Source organism: Pseudophryne corroboree, chromosome 7, assembly GCF_028390025.1.
Source record: "Pseudophryne corroboree isolate aPseCor3 chromosome 7, aPseCor3.hap2, whole genome shotgun sequence".
Lineage (NCBI taxonomy): Eukaryota > Metazoa > Chordata > Amphibia > Anura > Myobatrachidae > Pseudophryne > Pseudophryne corroboree.
The window spans coordinates 513,534-539,593 of record NC_086450.1 but is presented as its reverse complement, the minus strand read 5'-3'; the positions used below and the strand labels follow the sequence as shown (position 1 = coordinate 539,593).

The 26,060-nt window shown below is 46.2% G+C and overlaps 1 protein-coding gene across 1 annotated transcript in view; it reads left to right on the top strand.

Moving 5' to 3' along the window:
* The window catches only part of CARF (calcium responsive transcription factor), a 236,989-nt gene that overhangs the window by 175,053 nt on the left and 35,876 nt on the right, over window positions 1-26,060 (top strand). Inside the window, exon 8 of the mRNA XM_063932231.1 lies at window positions 2,196-2,339. Within this exon, the coding sequence (XP_063788301.1) occupies window positions 2,196-2,339 (144 nt within the window). The remainder of the gene's footprint in view (window positions 1-2,195; window positions 2,340-26,060) is intronic.

Sequence of the window (26,060 nt, the reverse complement as noted above, 5' to 3'; positions counted from 1 at the left end):
CCTCCAGTGGCACCTTGGGATCTCAATGTAGTTTTGGGGTTCCTAAAATCACATTGGTTTGAACCACTTTCCACTGTGGACTTAAAATATCTCACATGGAAGGTGGTAATCCTGTTAGCCCTGGCTTCAGCCAGGCGTGTCTCAGAATTGGCGGCTTTATCCTATAAAAGCCCTTACCTAATTTTTCATACGGACAGGGCAGAATTGAGGACTCGTCCTCAATTTCTCCCTAAGGTGGTTTCAGCATTTCACTTGAACCAGCCTATTGTGGTGCCTGCGGCTACTAGGGACTTGGAGGACTCCAAGTTGCTGGACGTAGTCAGGGCCCTGAAAATATATGTTTCCAGGACGGCTGGAGTCAGAAAATCTGACTCGCTGTTTATCCTGTATGCACCCAACAAGCTGGGTGCTCCTGCTTCTAAGCAGACTATTGCTCGTTGGATTTGTAGTACAATTCAGCTTGCACATTCTGTGGCAGGCCTGCCACAGCCAAAATCTGTAAAATCCCATTCCACAAGGAAAGTGGGCTCATCTTGGGCGGCTGCCCGAGGGGTCTCGGCTTTACAACTTTGCCGAGCAGCTACTTGGTCAGGGGCAAACACGTTTGCTAAATTCTACAAATTCGATACCCTGGCTGAGGAGGACCTGGAGTTCTCTCATTCGGTGCTGCAGAGTCATCCGCACTCTCCCGCCCGTTTGGGAGCTTTGGTATAATCCCCATGGTCCTTACGGAGTTCCCAGCATCCACTAGGACGTCAGAGAAAATAAGAATTTACTTACCGATAATTCTATTTCTCGTAGTCCGTAGTGGATGCTGGGCGCCCATCCCAAGTGCGGATTGTCTGCAATACTTGTACATAGTTATTGTTACAAAAATCGGGTTATTATTGTTGTGAGCCATCTTTTCAGAGGCTCCTCTGTTATCATGCTGTTAACTGGGTTCAGATCACAGGTTGTACGGTGTGATTGGTGTGGCTGGTATGAGTCTTACCCGGGATTCAAAATCCTTCCTTATTGTGTACGCTCGTCCGGGCACAGTATCCTAACTGAGGCTTGGAGGAGGGTCATAGGGGGAGGAGCCAGTGCACACCAGGTAGTCCTAAAGCTTTTACTTTTGTGCCCAGTCTCCTGCGGAGCCGCTATTCCCCATGGTCCTTACGGAGTTCCCAGCATCCACTACGGACTAAGAGAAATAGAATTATCGGTAAGTAAATTCTTATTTTATATGCTGATATAATGTATTGTGATATATGAATTACCAGCTACCGGGCAGTATTATACTGTAAAATAAATTGTGTGTAATACTATTTGCATCAGATTATGTTGTGGCTATTGTGAGGACCGTCACCCTGTCCATATCCTGTGCTGGACGGAGAAGCGCCACAAATACTGCTGAAGCATCTGCCAAAGCTTAAATCAAATTTGCCTAATTAGCTGGGAAAGGAAACCCGTCACTCAGAGGCTGCTATCCATCACCTAACCCAGCGGATTCCAAACTTTTTTGAATCACGGTGCCCTAGAATATCAGAATTTTTTTCACGGCACCCCTAGGCCAAAAATCTCTTCTTGAGAAATTTAGAAAGAAATATTACATTAAGTAGATGGCGTTTATATGTCATCCTTAGGGTCAGTTGTGCGGTGAGGGACAAGATTCGCTTCTGTTTGGCCACATATTGTATGACTGGCAGCCACCAGCACTGGTTTTGCCTATTATATTGACCATGAATAATTTGAATTGGTCCTGGACCACCAACCAGGGCAGCCCTGCAAGTGTCCCGAGGCACCCCAGGGAGCCACGGCACACAGTTTGGAAACCTCTAACCGATCTATAGGGTTTGTGCAGGTAGGGGGTTATTCAGTTCAGCAAACCATGTGCACTGCAGGGGGGGGGGGGCAAATGTAACATGTGCAGAAAGAGTTAGATTTGGGTGGGTTATATTGTTTCTGTGCAGGGTAAATACTGGCTGCTTTATTTTTACACTGCAATTTAGATTTCATTTTTAACACACCCCACCCAAATCTAACTCTCTCTGCACATGTTACATCTGCCCCACCTGCAGTTAACAAATATAAATGTATGTTTTGGTATGTGTCCAGATACCTGTTTAATGTGCAATTGTGTACAGGTAACTTCTGCAGGTATATTATACTTTGTCTGTACCTTAATAATACATTTCTCTTTTTGTTTTTTTAAGAATATACATCAAAAAGGTAAAGAAATTCCCTAATTACAGAGTTCCTACAGATCCAAAGATTGACAAGAAACTAATTAAAATGGAACAAGAGAAAGCGTTTAACTTACTAAAAAAGGATTTGGACGGAATAGAGGGAGTCTTAAGGTAATACCACAATTGTAGCATTTATCTCCCATACAGTGTATTCTCCTGCCTGTATACCACACAGAGGAAATCCAGGTAGAGCCCAGTATTCCATCATTCATACATTGCGTGAGCTCTGTCACTGCACACGCCGCCCTGTACTAATACACAGTCATCAGCAATACTAACTGTATCACCCAGCACTGACTGCAGCACATAACAGGTCTGTACTACAGAGCACAATCACATACAGTGTACTCACATTACACACTGGCACCTTGCCATTCCATCACATGCTGCCCTGTACTAATACACAGTCATCAGTATACTAACTGTATCACCCAGCACTGACTGCAGCACATAACAGGTCTGTAATACAGAGCACAATCACACACAGTGTACTCACATTACACACTGGCACCTTGTCATTCCATCACATGCTGCCCTGTACTAATACACAGTCATCAGCAATACTAACTGCAGCACATAACAGGTCTGTACTACAGAGCACAATCACATACAGTGTACTCACATTACACACTGGCACCTTGTCATTCTATCACACGCTGCCCTGTACTAATACACAGTCATCAGTATACTAACTGTATCACCCAGCACTGACTGCAGCACATAACAGGTCTGTACTACAGAGCACAATCACATACAGTGTACTCACATTACACACTGGCACCTTGTCATTCCATCACACGCCGCCCTGTACTAATACACAGTCATCAGTATACTAACTGCAGCGCATAACAGGTCTGTACTACAGAGCACAATCACATACAGTGTACTCACATTACACACTGGCACCTTGTCATTCCATCACACGCTGCCCTGTACTAATACACAGTCATCAGCAATACTAACACCCAGCACTGACTGCAGCACATAACAGGTCTGTACTAGAGAGCACAATCACATACAGTGTACTCACATTACACACTGGCACCTTGTCATTCCATCACATGCTGCCCTGTACTAATACACAGTCATCAGCAATACTAACTGTATCACCCAGCACTGACTGCAGCACATAATAGGTCTGTACTACAGAGCACAGTCACATACACTGTACTCACATTACACACTTGCACCTTGTCATTCCATCACACGCTGCCCTGTACTAATACACAGTCATCAGTATACTAACTGTATCACCCAGCACTAACTGCAGCACATAACAGGTCTGTACTACAGAGCACAATCACATACAGTGTACTCACATTACACACTGGCATCTTGTCATTCCATCACATGCTGCCCTGTACTAATACACAGTCATCAGGAATACTAACTGTATCACCCAGCACTGACTGCAGCACATAACAGGTCTGTACTACAGAGCACAATCACATACAGTGTACTCACATTACACACTGGCACCTTGTCATTCCAACACATGCTGCCCTGTACTAATACACAGTCATCAGTATACTAACTGTATCACCCAGCACTGACTGCAGCACATAACAGGTCTGTACTACAGAGCACAATCACATACAGTGTACTCACATTACACACTGGCACCTTGTCATTCCATCACATGCTGCCCTGTACTAATACACAGTCATCAGCGATACTAACTGTATCACCCAGCACTGACTGCAGCACATAACAGGTCTGTACTACAGAGCACAATCACATACAGTGTACTCACATTACACACTGGAACCTTGTCATTCCATCACATGCTGCCCTGTACTAATACACAGTCATCAGCAATACTAACTGTATCACCCAGCACTGACTGCAGCACATAACAGGTCTGTACTACAGAGCACAATCACATACAGTGTACTCACATTACACACTGGCACCTTGTCATTCCATCACACGCTGCCCTGTACTAATACACAGTTATCAGTAATACTAACTGTAACACCCAGCACTAACTGCAGCACATAACAGGTCTGTAATACAGAGCACAATCACATACAGTGTACTCACATTACACACTGGCACCTTGTCATTCCATCACACGCTGCCCTGTACTAATACACAGTCATCAGTAATACTAACTGTAACACCCAGCACTAACTGCAGCACATAACAGGTCTGTAATACAGAGCACAATCACATACAGTGTACTCACATTACACACTGGCACCTTGTCATTCCATCACACGCTGCCCTGTACTAATACACAGTCATCAGTATACTAACTGTATCACCCAGCACTGACTGCAGCACATAACAGGTCTGTACTACAGAACACAATCACATACACTGTACTCACATTACACACTGGCACCTTGTCATTCCATCACACGCTGCCCTGTACTAATACACACTCATCAGCATTACTAACTGCAGCACATAACAGGTCTGTAATACAGAGCACAATCACATACACATCACATTACACACTGGCACCTTGTCATTCCATCACACGCTGCCCTGTACTAATACACAGTCATCAGGAATACTAACTGTATCACCCAGCACTAACTGCAGCACATAACAGGTCTGTACTGCAGAGCACAATCACATACAGTGTACTCACATTACACACTGGCACCTTGTCATTCCATCACATGCCGCCCTGTACTAATACACAGTCATCAATAATACTAACTGCATCACCCAGAACTGACTGCAGCACATAACAGGTCTGTACTGCAGAGCACAATCACATACAGTGTACTCACATTACACACTGGCACCTTGTCATTCCATCACACGCTGCCCTGTACTAATACACAGTCATCAGGAATACTAACTGTATCACCCAGCACTAACTGCAGCACATAACAGGTCTGTACTGCAGAGCACAATCACATACAGTGTACTCACATTACACACTGGCACCTTGTCATTCCATCACATGCCGCCCTGTACTAATACACAGTCATCAATAATACTAACTGCATCACCCAGAACTGACTGCAGCACATAACAGGTCTGTACTACAGAGCACAATCACATACAGTGTACTCACATTACACACTGGCACCTTGTCATTCCATCACATGCTGCCCTGTACTAATACACAGTCATCAGTATACTAACTGTATCACCCAGCACTGACTGCAGCACATAACAGGTCTGTACTACAGAGCACAATCACATACACTGTACTCACATTACACACTGGCTCCTTGTCATTCCATCACACGCTGCCCTGTACTAATACACAGTCATCAGGAATACTAACTGTATCACAGAGCACTGACTGCAGCACATAACAGGTCTGTACTACAGAGCACAATCACATACACTGTACTCACATTACACACTTGCTCCTTGTCATTCCATCACACGCTGCCCTGTACTAATACACAGTCATCAGCAATACTAACTGTATCACCCAGCACTGACTGCAGCACATAACAGGTCTGTACTGCAGAGCACAATCACATACAGTGTACTCACATTACACACTGGCACCTTGTCATTCCATCACATGCTGCCCTGTACTAATACACAGTCATCAGTAATACTAACTGTATCACCCAGCACTGACTGCAGCACATAACAGGTCTGTACTACAGAGCACAGTCATATACAGTGTACTCACATTACACAATGGCACCTTGTCATTCCATCACATGCTGCCCTGTACTAATACACAGTCATCAGCAATACTAACACCCAGCACTGACTCCAGCACATAACAGGTCTGTACTACAGAGCACAATCACATACAGTGTACTCACATTACACACTGGCACCTTGTCATTCCATCACACGCTGCCCTGTACTAATACACAGTCATCAGTATACTAACACCCAGCACTGACTGCAGCACATAACAGGTCTGTACTACAGAGCACAATCACATACACTGTACTCACATTACACACTGGCTCCTTGTCATTCCATCACACGCTGCACTGTACTAATACACAGTCATCAGGAATACTAACTGTATCACAGAGCACTGACTGCAGCACATAATAGGTCTGTACTACAGAGCACAATCACACACAGGGCGGGATGTACTAAAGCAAAAATGCGGTAAAACCCCCGAAAACGGGGGTTTTACCGCATTTTCATATTTACTAACACCCAACCGCCGCGTTTTCGGCGTCCAGGGTATCGCCATCTCTGGATGGCGATACCCTATAGAAGCCTATGGGCTTCTTTTCGCCGACCGCCGCAACCCGTCGACACCGCCGCAGACGCCGACCCCCTCCCCCCAGCTTACCTTCCTCCATGATGCCCCGGACCCGGAAGGTAATCTCCTCCTTCCCCTAGCAACGCAGCCGGACGTCTTTCCGGCTGCAGGGGGGAGGAGGAGGCGCTGGGGGCAGCCTGCTGCTGCTACCCGGCATCAAGGCAGTGTGGGGACCCCATGGAGGTGACGGAGACCCCCGCAGACCACCTAACAGGTATCGCGGGGGGCCTCCGTCACCGCATCGCGATGTTGATCGCATATGTTAGTACATACGCGATCAACATCGCTGCGGTAACCGGCGAGGTGCGGCGATGTATGTTAAAACATCCCGCCCACAGTGTACTCACATTTTACACTGGCACCTTGTCATTCCATCACATGCTGCCCTGTACCAATACACAGTCATCAGCAATACTAACACCCTGCACTGACTGCAGCACATAACAGGTCTGTACTACAGAGCACAATCACATACAGTGTACTCACATTACACACTGGCACCTTGTCATTCCATCACACGCTGCCCTGTACTAATACACAGTCATCAGCAATACTATCTGTATCACCCAGCACTGACTGCAGCACATAACAGGTCTGTACTACAGAGCACAATCACATACAGTGTACTCACATTACACACTGGCACCTTGTCATTCCATCACATGCTGCCCTGTACTAATACACAGTCATCAGTATACTAACTGTATCACCCAGCACTGACTGCAGCACATAACAGGTTTGTACTACAGAGCACAATCACATACAGTGTACTCACATTACACACTGGCACCTTGTCATTCCATCACACGCTGCCCTGTACTAATACACAGTCATCAGCAATACTAACTGTATCACCCAGCACTGACTGCAGCACATAACAGGTCTGTACTGCAGAGCACAATCACATACAGTGTACTCACATTACACACTGGCACCTTGTCATTCCATCACACGCTGCCCTGTACTAATACACAGTCATCAGCAATACTAACTGTATCACCCAGCACTGACAGCAGCACATAACAGGTATGTACTACAAAGCACAATCACATACAGTGTACTCACATTACACACTGGCACCTTGTCATTCCATCACACGCTGCCCTGTACTAATACACAGTCATCAGCAATACTAACTGTATCACCCAGCACTGACTGCAGCACATAACAGGTCTGTACTACAGAGCACAATCACATACAATGTACTCACATTACACACTGGCACCTTGTCATTCCATCACATGCTGCCCTGCACTAATACACATTCATCAGTATACTAACTGTATCACCCAGCACTGACTGCAGCACATAACAGGTTTGTACTACAGAGCACAATCACATACAGTGTACTCACATTACACACTGGCACCTTGTCATTCCATCACATGCTGCCCTGCACTAATACTCAGTCATCAGTATACTAACTGTATCACCCAGCACTGACTGCAGCACATAACAGATTTGTACTACAGAGCACAATCACATACAGTGTACTCACATTACACACTGGCACCTTGTCATTCCATCACACGCTGCCCTGTACTAATACACAGTCATCAGCAATACTAACTGTATCACCCAGCACTGACTGCAGCACATAACAGGTCTGTACTACAGAGCACAATCACATACAGTGTACTCACATTGCACACTGGCACCTTGTCATTCCATCACACGCTGCCCTGTACTAATACACAGTCATCAGTATACTAACTGTATCACCCAGCACTAACTGCAGCACATAACAGGTCTGTACTACAGAGCACAATCACATACAGTGTACTCACATTACACACTGGCACCTTGTCATTCCATCACATGCTGCCCTGTACTAATACACAGTCATCAGTATACTAACTGTATCACCCAGCACTGACTGCAGCACATAATAGGTCTGTACTACAGAGCACAATCACATACAGTGTACTCACATTACACACTGGCACCTTGTCATTCCATCACATGCCGCCCTGTACTAATACACAGTCATCAGCAATACTAACTGTATCACCCAGCACTGACTGCAACACATAACAGGTCTGTACTGCAGAGCACAATCACATACAGTGTACTCACATTACACACTGGCACCTTGTCATTCCATCACACGCTGCCCTGTACTAATACACAGTCATCAGCAATACTAACTGTATCACCCAGCACTGACTGCAGCACATAATAGGTCTGTACTACAGAGCACAATCACACACAGGGCGGGATGTACTAAAGCAAAAATGCGGTAAAAACCCCAAAAACGGGGGTTTTACCGCATTTTCATATTTACTAACACCCTACCGCCGCGTTTTCGGCGTCCATGGTATCGCCATCTCTGGATGGCGATACCCTATAGAAGCCTATGGGCTTCTTTTCGCCGACCGCCGCAACCCACCGACACCGTCGACACCGCCGCAGACGCCGCCCCCCCTCCCCCCCAGCTTACCTTCCTCCATGATGCCCCGGACCCAGAAGGTAATCTCCTCCTCCCCCTAGCAACGCAGCCGGACGTCTTTCCGGCTGCAGGGGGGAGGAGAAGGCGCTGGGGGCAGCCTGCTGCTGCTACCCGGCATCAAGGCAGTGTGGGGACCCCATGGAGGTGACGGAGACCCCCGCAGACCACCTAACAGGTATCGCGGGGGGCCTCCGTCACCGCATCACGATGTTGATCGCATATGTTAGTACATACGCGATCAACATCGCTGCGGTAACCGGCGAGGTGCGGCGATGTATGTTAAAACATCCCGCCCACAGTGTACTCACATTTCACACTGGCACCTTGTCATTCCATCACATGCTGCCCTGTACTAATACACAGTCATCAGCAATACTAACTGTATCACCCAGCACTGACTGCAGCACATAACAGGTCTGTACTACAGAGCACAATCACATACAGTGTACTCACATTACACACTGGCACCTTGTCATTCCATCACACGCTGCCCTGTACTAATACACAGTCATCAGCAATACTAACTGTATCACCCAGCACTGACTGCAGCACATAACAGGTCTATACTGCAGAGCACAATCACATACAGTGTACTCACATTACACACTGGCACCTTGTCATTCCATCACACGCTGCCCTGTACTAATACACAGTCATCAGCAATACTAACTGTATCACCCAGCACTGACTGCAGCACATAATAGGTCTGTACTACAGAGCACAATCACATACAGTGTACTCACATTTCACACTGGCACCTTGTCATTCCATCACACGCTGCCCTGTACTAATACACAGTCATCAGCAATACTAACTGTATCACCCAGCACTGACTGCAGCACATAACAGGTTTGTACTACAGAGCACAATCATATACAGTGTACTCACATTACACACTGGCACCTTGTCATTCCATCACACGCTGCTCTGTACTAATACACAGTCATCAGCAATACTAACTGTATCACCCAGCACTGACTGCAGCACATAACAGGTATGTACTACAAAGCACAATCACATACAGTGTACTCACATTACACACTGGCACCTTGTCATTCCATCACACGCTGCCCTGTACTAATACACAGTCATCAGCAATACTAACTGTATCACCCAGCACTGACTGCAGCACATAACAGGTCTGTACTACAGAGCACAATCACATACAATGTACTCACATTACACGCTGGCACCTTGTCATTCCATCACATGCTGCCCTGTACTAATACACAGTCATCAGTATACTAACTGTATCACCCAGCACTAACTGCAGCACATAACAGGTCTGTACTACAGAGCACAATCACATACAGTGTACTCACATTACACACTGGCACCTTGTCATTCCATCACATGCTGCCCTGTACTAATACACAGTCATCAGTATACTAACTGTATCACCCAGCACTGACTGCAGCACATAACAGGTCTGTACTACAGAGCACAATCACATACAGTGTACTCACATTACACACTGGCTCCTTGTCATTCCATCACACACTGCCCTGTACTAATACACAGTCATCAGCAATACTAACACCCAGCACTGACTGCAGCACATAACAGGTCTGTACTACAGAGCACATTCACATACAGTGTACTCACATTACACACTGGCACCTTGTCATTCCATCACACGTTGCCCTGTACTAATACACAGTCATCAGGAATACTAACTGTATCACCCAGCACTAACTGCAGCACATAACAGGTCTTTACTACAAAGCACAATCACATACAGTGTACTCACATTACACACTGGCACCTTGTCATTCCATCACATGCCGCCCTGTACTAATACACAGTCATCAGCAATACTAACACCCAGCACTTACTGCAGCACATAACAGGTCTGTACTACAGACCACAATCACATACAGTGTACTCACATTACACACTGGCTCCTTGTCATTCCATCACACACTGCCCTGTACTAATACACAGTCATCAGCAATACTAACACCCAGCACTGACTGCAGCACATAACAGGTCTGTACTACAGAGCACATTCACATACAGTGTACTCACATTACACACTGGCACCTTGTCATTCCATCACACGCTACCCTGTACTAATACACAGTCATCAGGAATACTAACTGTATCACCCAGCACTAACTGCAGCACATAACAGGTCTTTACTACAGAGCACAATCACATACAGTGTACTCACATTACACACTGGCACCTTGTCATTCCATCACACGCTGCCCTGTACTAATACACAGTTATCAGTAATACTAACTGTAACACCCAGCACTAACTGCAGCACATAACAGGTCTGTAATACAGAGCACAATCACATACAGTGTACTCACATTACACACTGGCACCTTGTCATTCCATCACACGCTGCCCTGTACTAATACACAGTCATCAGTAATACTAACTGTAACACCCAGCACTAACTGCAGCACATAACAGGTCTGTAATACAGAGCACAATCACATACAGTGTACTCACATTACACACTGGCACCTTGTCATTCCATCACACGCTGCCCTGTACTAATACACAGTCATCAGTATACTAACTGTATCACCCAGCACTGACTGCAGCACATAACAGGTCTGTACTACAGAACACAATCACATACACTGTACTCACATTACACACTGGCACCTTGTCATTCCATCACACGCTGCCCTGTACTAATACACACTCATCAGCAATACTAACTGCAGCACATAACAGGTCTGTAATACAGAGCACAATCACATACACATCACATTACACACTGGCACCTTGTCATTCCATCACACGCTGCCCTGTACTAATACACAGTCATCAGGAATACTAACTGTATCACCCAGCACTAACTGCAGCACATAACAGGTCTGTACTGCAGAGCACAATCACATACAGTGTACTCACATTACACACTGGCACCTTGTCATTCCATCACATGCCGCCCTGTACTAATACACAGTCATCAATAATACTAACTGCATCACCCAGAACTGACTGCAGCACATAACAGGTCTGTACTGCAGAGCACAATCACATACAGTGTACTCACATTACACACTGGCACCTTGTCATTCCATCACACGCTGCCCTGTACTAATACACAGTCATCAGGAATACTAACTGTATCACCCAGCACTAACTGCAGCACATAACAGGTCTGTACTGCAGAGCACAATCACATACAGTGTACTCACATTACACACTGGCACCTTGTCATTCCATCACATGCCGCCCTGTACTAATACACAGTCATCAATAATACTAACTGCATCACCCAGAACTGACTGCAGCACATAACAGGTCTGTACTACAGAGCACAATCACATACAGTGTACTCACATTACACACTGGCACCTTGTCATTCCATCACATGCTGCCCTGTACTAATACACAGTCATCAGTATACTAACTGTATCACCCAGCACTGACTGCAGCACATAACAGGTCTGTACTACAGAGCACAATCACATACACTGTACTCACATTACACACTGGCTCCTTGTCATTCCATCACACGCTGCCCTGTACTAATACACAGTCATCAGGAATACTAACTGTATCACAGAGCACTGACTGCAGCACATAGCAGGTCTGTACTACAGAGCACAATCACATACACTGTACTCACATTACACACTTGCTCCTTGTCATTCCATCACACGCTGCCCTGTACTAATACACAGTCATCAGCAATACTAACTGTATCACCCAGCACTGACTGCAGCACATAACAGGTCTGTACTGCAGAGCACAATCACATACAGTGTACTCACATTACACACTGGCACCTTGTCATTCCATCACATGCTGCCCTGTACTAGTACACAGTCATCAGCAATACTAACACCCAGCAATGACTGCAGCACATAACAGGTCTGTACTACAGAGCACAATCACATACACTGTACTCACATTACACACTGTCTCCTTGTCATTCCATCACACGCTGCCCTGTACTAATACACAGTCATCAGGAATACTAACTGTATCACCCAGCACTGACTGCAGCACATAACAGGTCTGTACTGCAGAGCACAATCACATACAGTGTACTCACATTACACACTGGCACCTTGTCATTCCATCACATGCTGCCCTGTACTAATACACAGTCATCAGTAATACTAACTGTATCACCCAGCACTGACTGCAGCACATAACAGGTCTGTACTACAGAGCACAGTCATATACAGTGTACTCACATTACACAATGGCACCTTGTCATTCCATCACATGCTGCCCTGTACTAATACACAGTCATCAGCAATACTAACACCCAGCACTGACTCCAGCACATAACAGGTCTGTACTACAGAGCACAATCACATACAGTGTACTCACATTACACACTGGCACCTTGTCATTCCATCACACGCTGCCCTGTACTAATACACAGTCATCAGTATACTAACACCCAGCACTGACTGCAGCACATAACAGGTCTGTACTACAGAGCACAATCACATACACTGTACTCACATTACACACTGGCTCCTTGTCATTCCATCACACGCTGCACTGTACTAATACACAGTCATCAGGAATACTAACTGTATCACAGAGCACTGACTGCAGCACATAATAGGTCTGTACTACAGAGCACAATCACACACAGGGCGGGATGTACTAAAGCAAAAATGCGGTAAAACCCCCGAAAACGGGGGTTTTACCGCATTTTCATATTTACTAACACCCTACCGCCGCGTTTTCGGCGTCCAGGGTATCGCCATCTCTGGATGGCGATACCCTATAGAAGCCTATGGGCTTCTTTTCGCCGACCGCCGCAACCCGTCGACACCGCCGCAGACGCCTCCCCCCTCCCCCCAGCTTACCTTCCTCCATGATGCCCCGGACCCGGAAGGTAATCTCCTCCTTCCCCTAGCAACGCAGCCGGACGTCTTTCCGGCTGCAGGGGGGAGGAGGAGGCGCTGGGGGCAGCCTGCTGCTGCTACCCGGCATCAAGGCAGTGTGGGGACCCCATGGAGGTGACGGAGACCCCCGCAGACCACCTAACAGGTATCGCGGGGGGCCTCCGTCACCGCATCGCGATGTTGATCGCATATGTTAGTACATACGCGATCAACATCGCTGCGGTAACCGGCGAGGTGCGGCGATGTATGTTAAAACATCCCGCCCACAGTGTACTCACATTTTACACTGGCACCTTGTCATTCCATCACATGCTGCCCTGTACTAATACACAGTCATCAGCAATACTAACACCCTGCACTGACTGCAGCACATAACAGGTCTGTACTACAGAGCACAATCACATACAGTGTACTCACATTACACACTGGCACCTTGTCATTCCATCACACGCTGCCCTGTACTAATACACAGTCATCAGCAATACTAACTGTATCACCCAGCACTGACTGCAGCACATAACAGGTCTGTACTACAGAGCACAATCACATACAGTGTACTCACATTACACACTGGCACCTTGTCATTCCATCACATGCTGCCCTGTACTAATACACAGTCATCAGTATACTAACTGTATCACCCAGCACTGACTGCAGCACATAACAGGTTTGTACTACAGAGCACAATCACATACAGTGTACTCACATTACACACTGGCACCTTGTCATTCCATCACACGCTGCCCTGTACTAATACACAGTCATCAGCAATACTAACTGTATCACCCAGCACTGACTGCAGCACATAACAGGTCTGTACTGCAGAGCACAATCACATACAGTGTACTCACATTACACACTGGCACCTTGTCATTCCATCACACGCTGCCCTGTACTAATACACAGTCATCAGCAATACTAACTGTATCACCCAGCACTGACAGCAGCACATAACAGGTATGTACTACAAAGCACAATCACATACAGTGTACTCACATTACACACTGGCACCTTGTCATTCCATCACACGCTGCCCTGTACTAATACACAGTCATCAGCAATACTAACTGTATCACCCAGCACTGACTGCAGCACATAACAGGTCTGTACTACAGAGCACAATCACATACAATGTACTCACATTACACACTGGCACCTTGTCATTCCATCACATGCTGCCCTGCACTAATACACATTCATCAGTATACTAACTGTATCACCCAGCACTGACTGCAGCACATAACAGGTTTGTACTACAGAGCACAATCACATACAGTGTACTCACATTACACACTGGCACCTTGTCATTCCATCACATGCTGCCCTGCACTAATACTCAGTCATCAGTATACTAACTGTATCACCCAGCACTGACTGCAGCACATAACAGATTTGTACTACAGAGCACAATCACATACAGTGTACTCACATTACACACTGGCACCTTGTCATTCCATCACACGCTGCCCTGTACTAATACACAGTCATCAGCAATACTAACTGTATCACCCAGCACTGACTGCAGCACATAACAGGTCTGTACTACAGAGCACAATCACATACAGTGTACTCACATTGCACACTGGCACCTTGTCATTCCATCACACGCTGCCCTGTACTAATACACAGTCATCAGTATACTAACTGTATCACCCAGCACTAACTGCAGCACATAACAGGTCTGTACTACAGAGCACAATCACATACAGTGTACTCACATTACACACTGGCACCTTGTCATTCCATCACATGCTGCCCTGTACTAATACACAGTCATCAGTATACTAACTGTATCACCCAGCACTGACTGCAGCACATAATAGGTCTGTACTACAGAGCACAATCACATACAGTGTACTCACATTACACACTGGCACCTTGTCATTCCATCACATGCCGCCCTGTACTAATACACAGTCATCAGCAATACTAACTGTATCACCCAGCACTGACTGCAACACATAACAGGTCTGTACTGCAGAGCACAATCACATACAGTGTACTCACATTACACACTGGCACCTTGTCATTCCATCACACGCTGCCCTGTACTAATACACAGTCATCAGCAATACTAACTGTATCACCCAGCACTGACTGCAGCACATAATAGGTCTGTACTACAGAGCACAATCACACACAGGGCGGGATGTACTAAAGCAAAAATGCGGTAAAAACCCCGAAAACGGGGGTTTTACCGCATTTTCATATTTACTAACACCCTACCGCCGCGTTTTCGGCGTCCAGGGTATCGCCATCTCTGGATGGCGATACCCTATAGAAGCCTATGGGCTTCTTTTCGCCGACCGCCGCAACCCACCGACACCGTCGACACCGCCGCAGACGCCGCCCCCCCTCCCCCCCAGCTTACCTTCCTCCATGATGCCCCGGACCCAGAAGGTAATCTCCTCCTCCCCCTAGCAACGCAGCCGGACGTCTTTCCGGCTGCAGGGGGGAGGAGAAGGCGCTGGGGGCAGCCTGCTGCTGCTACCCGGCATCAAGGCAGTGTGGGGACCCCATGGAGGTGACGGAGACCCCCGCAGACCACCTAACAGGTATCGCGGGGGGCCTCCGTCACCGCATCACGATGTTGATCGCATATGTTAGTACATACGCGATCAACATCGCTGCGGTAACCGGCGAGGTGCGGCGATGTATGTTAAAACATCCCGCCCACAGTGTACTCACATTTCACACTGGCACCTTGTCATTCCATCACATGCTGCCCTGTACTAATACACAGTCATCAGCAATACTAACACCCAGCACTGACTGCAGCACATAACAGGTCTGTACTACAGAGCACAATCACATACAGTGTACTCACATTACACACTGGCACCTTGTCATTCCATCACACGCTGCCATGTACTAATACACAGTCATCAGCAATACTAACTGTATCACCCAGCACTGACTGCAGCACATAATAGGTCTGTACTACAGAGCACAATCACATACAGTGTACTCACATTTCACACTGGCACCTTGTCATTCCATCACACGCTGCCCTGTACTAATACACAGTCATCAGCAATACTAACTGTATCACCCAGCACTGACTGCAGCACATAACAGGTTTGTACTACAGAGCACAATCATATACAGTGTACTCACATTACACACTGGCACCTTGTCATTCCATCACACGCTGCCCTGTACTAATACACAGTCATCAGCAATACTAACTGTATCACCCAGCACTGACTGCAGCACATAACAGGTCTGTACTACAGAGCACAATCACATACAATGTACTCACATTACACGCTGGCACCTTGTCATTCCATCACATGCTGCCCTGTACTAATACACAGTCATCAGTATACTAACTGTATCACCCAGCACTAACTGCAGCACATAACAGGTCTGTACTACAGAGCACAATCACATACAGTGTACTCACATTACACACTGGCACCTTGTCATTCCATCACATGCTGCCCTGTACTAATACACAGTCATCAGTATACTAACTGTATCACCCAGCACTGACTGCAGCACATAACAGGTCTGTACTACAGAGCACAATCACATACAGTGTACTCACATTACACACTGGCTCCTTGTCATTCCATCACACACTGCCCTGTACTAATACACAGTCATCAGCAATACTAACACCCAGCACTGACTGCAGCACATAACAGGTCTTTACTACAAAGCACAATCACATACAGTGTACTCACATTACACACTGGCACCTTGTCATTCCATCACATGCCGCCCTGTACTAATACACAGTCATCAGCAATACTAACACCCAGCACTTACTGCAGCACATAACAGGTCTGTACTACAGACCACAATCACATACAGTGTACTCACATTACACACTGGCACCTTGTCATTCCATCACACGTTGCCCTGTACTAATACACAGTCATCAGGAATACTAACTGTATCACCCAGCACTAACTGCAGCACATAACAGGTCTTTACTACAAAGCACAATCACATACAGTGTACTCACATTACACACTGGCACCTTGTCATTCCATCACATGCCGCCCTGTACTAATACACAGTCATCAGCAATACTAACACCCAGCACTTACTGCAGCACATAACAGGTCTGTACTACAGACCACAATCACATACAGTGTACTCACATTACACACTGGCTCCTTGTCATTCCATCACACACTGCCCTGTACTAATACACAGTCATCAGCAATACTAACACCCAGCACTGACTGCAGCACATAACAGGTCTGTACTACAGAGCACATTCACATACAGTGTACTCACATTACACACTGGCACCTTGTCATTCCATCACACGCTACCCTGTACTAATACACAGTCATCAGGAATACTAACTGTATCACCCAGCACTAACTGCAGCACATAACAGGTCTTTACTACAGAGCACAATCACATACAGTGTACTCACATTACACACTGGCACCTTGTCATTCCATCACACGCTGCCCTGTACTAATACACAGTTATCAGTAATACTAACTGTAACACCCAGCACTAACTGCAGCACATAACAGGTCTGTAATACAGAGCACAATCACATACAGTGTACTCACATTACACACTGGCACCTTGTCATTCCATCACACGCTGCCCTGTACTAATACACAGTCATCAGGAATACTAACTGTATCACCCAGCACTAACTGCAGCACATAACATGTCTTTACTACAGAGCACAATCACATACAGTGTACTCACATTACACACTGGCACCTTGTCATTCCATCACACGCTGCCCTGTACTAATACACAGTCATCAGTATACTAACACCCAGCACTAACTGCAGCACATAACAGGTCTGTACTACAGAGCACAATCATATACAGTGTACTCACATTACACACTGGCACCTTGTCATTCCAACACATGCTGCCCTGTACTAATACACAGTCATCAGTATACTAACTGTATCACCCAGCACTGACTGCAGCACTTAACAGGTATGTACTACAAAGCACAATCACATACAGTGTACTCACATTTCACACTGGCACCTTGTCATTCCATCACACGCTGCCCTGTACTAATACACAGTCATCAGTATACTAACTGTATCACCCAGCACTAACTGCAGCACATAACAGGTCTGTACTACAGAGCACAATCACATACAGTGTACTCACATTACACACTGGCACCTTGTCATTCCATCACATGCTGCCCTGTACTAACACACAGTCTTCAGGAATTCTAACTGTGTCACCCAGCACTGACTGCAGCACATAACAGGTCTGTACTACAGAGCACATTCACATACAGTGTACTCACATTACACACTGGCTCCTTGTCATTCCATCACACACTGCCCTGTACTAATACACAGTCATCAGCAATACTAACACCCAGCACTGACTGCAGCACATAACAGGTCTGTACTACAGAGCACATTCACATACAGTGTACTCACATTACACACTGGCACCTTGTCATTCCATCTCATGCCGCCCTGTACGAATACACAGTCATCAGCAATACTAACTGTATCACCCAGCACTGACAGCAGCACATAACAGGTATGTACTACAAAGCACAATCACATACAGTGTACTCACATTACACACTGGCACCTTGTCATTCCATCACACGCTGCCCTGTACTAATACACAGTCATCAGCAATACTAACTGTATCACCCAGCACTGACTGCAGCACATAACAGGTCTGTACTACAGAGCACAATCACATACAATGTACTCGCATTACACACTGGCACCTTGTCATTCCATCACACGCTGCCCTGTACTAATACACAGTCATCAGCAATACTAACTGTATCACCCAGCACTGACTGCAGCACATAACAGGTCTGTACTACAGAGCACAATCACATACAATGTACTCACATTACACACTGGCACCTTGTCATTCCATCACATGCTGCCCTGCACTAATACACATTCATCAGTATACTAACTGTATCACCCAGCACTGACTGCAGCACATAACAGGTTTGTACTACAGAGCACAATCACATACAGTGTACTCACATTACACACTGGCACCTTGTCATTCCATCACATGCTGCCCTGCACTAATACTCAGTCATCAGTATACTAACTGTATCACCCAGCACTGACTGCAGCACATAACAGATTTGTACTACAGAGCACAATCACATACAGTGTACTCACATTACACACTGGCACCTTGTCATTCCATCACACGCTGCCCTGTACTAATACACAGTCATCAGCAATACTAACTGTATCACCCAGCACTGACTGCAGCACATAACAGGTCTGTACTACAGAGCACAATCACATACAGTGTACTCACATTACACACTGGCACCTTGTCATTCCATCACACGCTGCCCTGTACTAATACACAGTCATCAGTATACTAACTGTATCACCCAGCACTAACTGCAGCACATAACAGGTCTGTACTACAGAGCACAATCACATACAGTGTACTCACATTACACACTGGCACCTTGTCATTCCATCACATGCTGCCCTGTACTAATACACAGTCATCAGTATACTAACTGTATCACCCAGCACTGACTGCAGCACATAATAGGTCTGTACTACAGAGCACAATCACATACAGTGTACTCACATTACACACTGGCACCTTGTCATTCCATCACATGCCGCCCTGTACTAATACACAGTCATCAGCAATACTAACTGTATCACCCAGCACTGACTGCAACACATAACAGGTCTGTACTGCAGAGCACAATCACATACAGTGTACTCACATTACACACTGGCACCTTGTCATTCCATCACACGCTGCCCTGTACTAATACACAGTCATCAGCAATACTAACTGTATCACCCAGCACTGACTGCAGCACATAATAGGTCTGTACTACAGAGCACAATCACACACAGGGCGGGATGTACTAAAGCAAAAATGCGGTAAAAACCCCGAAAACGGGGGTTTTACCGCATTTTCATATTTACTAACACCCTACCGCCGCGTTTTCGGCGTCCAGGGTATCGCCATCTCTGGATGGCGATACCCTATAGAAGCCTATGGGCTTCTTTTCGCCGACCGCCGCAACCCACCGACACCGTCGACACCGCCGCAGACGCCGACCCCCCTCCCCCCCAGCTTACCTTCCTCCATGATGCCCCGGACCCAGAAGGTAATCTCCTCCTCCCCCTAGCAACGCAGCCGGACGTCTTTCCGGCTGCAGGGGGGAGGAGAAGGCGCTGGGGGCAGCCTGCTGCTGCTACCCGGCATCAAGGCAGTGTGGGGACCCCATGGAGGTGACTGAGACCCCCGCAGACCACCTAACAGGTATCGCGGGGGGCCTCCGTCACCGCATCACGATGTTGATCGCATATGTTAGTACATACGCGATCAACATCGCTGCGGTAACCGGCGAGGTGCGGCGATGTATGTTAAAACTTCCCGCCCACAGTGTACTCACATTTCACACTGGCACCTTGTCATTCCATCACATGCTGCCCTGTACTAATACACAGTCATCAGCAATACTAACACCCAGCACTGACTGCAGCACATAACAGGTCTGTACTACAGAGCACAATCACATACAGTGTACTCACATTACACACTGGCACCTTGTCATTCCATCACACGCTGCCCTGTACTAATACACAGTCATCAGCAATACTAACTGTATCACCCAGCACTGACTGCAGCACATAACAGGTCTGTACTACAGAGCACAATCACATACAGTGTACTCACATTACACACTGGCACCTTGTCATTCCATCACACGCTGCCCTGTAGTAATACACAGTCATCAGCAATACTAACTGTATCACCCAGCACTGACTGCAGCACATAACAGGTTTGTACTACAGAGCACAATCATATACAGTGTACTCACATTACACACTGGCACCTTGTCATTCCATCACACGCTGCCCTGTACTAATACACAGTCATCAGCAATACTAACTGTATCACCCAGCACTGACTGCAGCACATAACAGGTATGTACTGCAAAGCACAATCACATACAGTGTACTCACATTACACACTGGCACCTTGTCATTCCATCACACGCTGCCCTGTACTAATACACAGTCATCAGCAATACTAACTGTATCACCCAGCACTGACTGCAGCACATAACAGGTCTGTACTACAGAGCACAATCACATACAATGTACTCACATTACACGCTGGCACCTTGTCATTCCATCACATGCTGCCCTGTACTAATACACAGTCATCAGTATACTAACTGTATCACCCAGCACTAACTGCAGCACATAACAGGTCTGTACTACAGAGCACAATCACATACAGTGTACTCACATTACACACTGGCTCCTTGTCATTCCATCACACACTGCCCTGTACTAATACACAGTCATCAGCAATACTAACACCCAGCACTGACTGCAGCACATAACAGGTCTGTACTACAGAGCACATTCACATACAGTGTACTCACATTACACACTGGCACCTTGTCATTCCATCACACGTTGCCCTGTACTAATACACAGTCATCAGGAATACTAACTGTATCACCCAGCACTAACTGCAGCACATAACAGGTCTTTACTACAAAGCACAATCACATACAGTGTACTCACATTACACACTGGCACCTTGTCATTCCATCACATGCCGCCCTGTACTAATACACAGTCATCAGCAATACTAACACCCAGCACTTACTGCAGCACATAACAGGTCTGTACTACAGACCACAATCACATACAGTGTACTCACATTACACACTGGCTCCTTGTCATTCCATCACACACTGCCCTGTACTAATACACAGTCATCAGCAATACTAACACCCAGCACTGACTGCAGCACATAACAGGTCTGTACTACAGAGCACATTCACATACAGTGTACTCACATTACACACTGGCACCTTGTCATTCCATCACACGCTACCCTGTACTAATACACAGTCATCAGGAATACTAACTGTATCACCCAGCACTAACTGCAGCACATAACAGGTCTTTACTACAGAGCACAATCACATACAGTGTACTCACATTACACACTGGCACCTTGTCATTCCATCACATGCCGCCCTGTACTAATACACAGTCATCAGCAATACTAACACCCAGTACTGACTGCAGCACATAACAGGTCTGTACTACAGATCACATTCACATACAGTGTACTCACATTACACACTGGCACCTTGTCATTCCATCACACGCTGCCCTGTACTAATACACAGTCATCAGGAATACTAACTGTATCACCCAGCACTAACTGCAGCACATAACATGTCTTTACTACAGAGCACAATCACATACAGTGTACTCACATTACACACTGGCACCTTGTCATTCCATCACACGCTGCCCTGTACTAATACACAGTCATCAGTATACTAACACCCAGCACTAACTGCAGCACATAACAGGTCTGTACTACAGAGCACAATCATATACAGTGTACTCACATTACACACTGGCACCTTGTCATTCCAACACATGCTGCCCTGTACTAATACACAGTCATCAGTATACTAACTGTATCACCCAGCACTGACTGCAGCACTTAACAGGTATGTACTACAAAGCACAATCACATACAGTGTACTCACATTTCACACTGGCACCTTGTCATTCCATCACACGCTGCCCTGTACTAATACACATTCATCAGCAATACTAACTGTATCACCCAGCACTGACTGCAGCACATAACAGGTCTGTACTACAGAGCACAATCACATACAGTGTACTCACATTACACACTGGCACCTTGTCATTCCATCACATGCTGCCCTGTACTAATACACAGTCATCAGTATACTAACTGTATCACCCAGCACTAACTGCAGCACATAACAGGTCTGTACTACAGAGCACAATCACATACAGTGTACTCACATTACACACTGGCACCTTGTCATTCCATCACATGCTGCCCTGTACTAACACACAGTCTTCAGGAATTCTAACTGTGTCACCCAGCACTGACTGCAGCACATAACAGGTCTGTACTACAGAGCACATTCACATACAGTGTACTCACATTACACACTGGCTCCTTGTCATTCCATCACACACTGCCCTGTACTAATACACAGTCATCAGCAATACTAACACCCAGCACTGACTGCAGCACATAACAGGTCTGTACTACAGAGCACATTCACATACAGTGTACTCACATTACACACTGGCACCTTGTCATTCCATCACATGCCGCCCTGTACGAATACACAGTCATCAGCAATACTAACTGTATCACCCAGCACTGACTGCAGCACATAACAGGTCTGTACTACAGAGCACAATCACATACAGTGTACTCACATTACACACTGGCACCTTGTCATTCCATCACATGCCGCCCTGTACTAATACACAGTCATCAGCAATACTAACACCCAGCACTGACTGCAGCACATAACAGGTCTGTACTACAGACCACAATCACATACAGTGTACTCACATTACACACTGGCTCCTTGTCATTCCATCACACACTGCCCTGTACTAATACACAGTCATCAGCAATACTAACACCCAGCACTGACTGCAGCACATAACAGGTCTGTACTACAGAGCACATTCACATACAGTGTACTCACATTACACACTGGCACCTTGTCATTCCATCACACGCTACCCTGTACTAATACACAGTCATCAGGAATACTAACTGTATCACCCAGCACTAACTGCAGCACATAACAGGTCTGTACTACAGAGCACATTCACATACAGTGTACTCACATTACACACTGGCACCTTGTCATTCCATCACACGCTGCCCTGTACTAATACACAGTCATCAGGAATACTAACTGTATCACCCAGCACTAACTGCAGCACATAACAGGTCTTTACTACAGAGCACAATCACATACAGTGTACTCACATTACACACTGGCACCTTGTCATTCCATCACACGCTGCCCTGTACTAATACACAGTCATCAGTATACTAACACCCAGCACTAACTGCAGCACATAACAGGTCTGTACTACAGAGCACAATCACATACAGTGTACTCACATTACACACTGGCACCTTGTCATTCCATCACATGCCGCCCTTTACTAATACACAGTCATCAGTAATACTAACTGTAACACCCAGCACTGACTGCAGCACATAACAGGTCTGTACTACAGAGCACAATCACATACAGTGTACTCACATTACACACTGGCACCTTGTCATTCCATCACATGCCGCCCTGTACTAATACACAGTCATCAGCAATACTAACACCCAGCACTGACTGCAGCACATAACAGGTCTGTACTACAGACCACAATCACATACAGTGTACTCACATTACACACTGGCTCCTTGTCATTCCATCACACACTGCCCTGTACTAATACACAGTCATCAGCAATACTAACACCCAGCACTGACTGCAGCACATAACAGGTCTGTACTACAGAGCACATTCACATACAGTGTACTCACATTACACACTGGCACCTTGTCATTCCATCACACGCTACCCTGTACTAATACACAGTCATCAGGAATACTAACTGTATCACCCAGCACTAACTGCAGCACATAACAGGTCTGTACTACAGAGCACATTCACATACAGTGTACTCACATTACACACTGGCACCTTGTCATTCCATCACACGCTGCCCTGTACTAATACACAGTCATCAGGAATACTAACTGTATCACCCAGCACTAACTGCAGCACATAACAGGTCTTTACTACAGAGCACAATCACATACAGTGTACTCACATTACACACTGGCACCTTGTCATTCCATCACACGCTGCCCTGTACTAATACACAGTCATCAGTATACTAACACCCAGCACTAACTGCAGCACATAACAGGTCTGTACTACAGAGCACAATCACATACAGTGTACTCACATTACACACTGGCACCTTGTCATTCCATCACATGCCGCCCTTTACTAATACACAGTCATCAGTAATACTAACTGTAACACCCAGCACTGACTGCAGCACATAACAGGTCTGTACTACAGAGCACAATCACATACACTGTACTCACATTACACACTGGCACCTTGTCATTCCATCACACGCTGCCCTGTACTAATACTCAGTCATCAGTATACTAACTGTATCACCCAGCACTGACTGTAGCACATAACAGGACTGTACTACAGAGCACAATCACATACAGTGTACTCACATTACACACTGGCACCTTGTCATTCCATCACACGCTGCCCTGTACTAATACACAGTCATCAGCAATACTAACTGTATCACCCAGCACTGACTGCAGCACATAACAGGTTTGTACTACAGAGCACAATCATATACAGTGTACTCACATTACACACTGGCACCTTGTCATTCCATCACACGCTGCCCTGTACTAATACACAGTCATCAGCAATACTAACTGTATCACCCAGCACTGACTGCAGCACATAACAG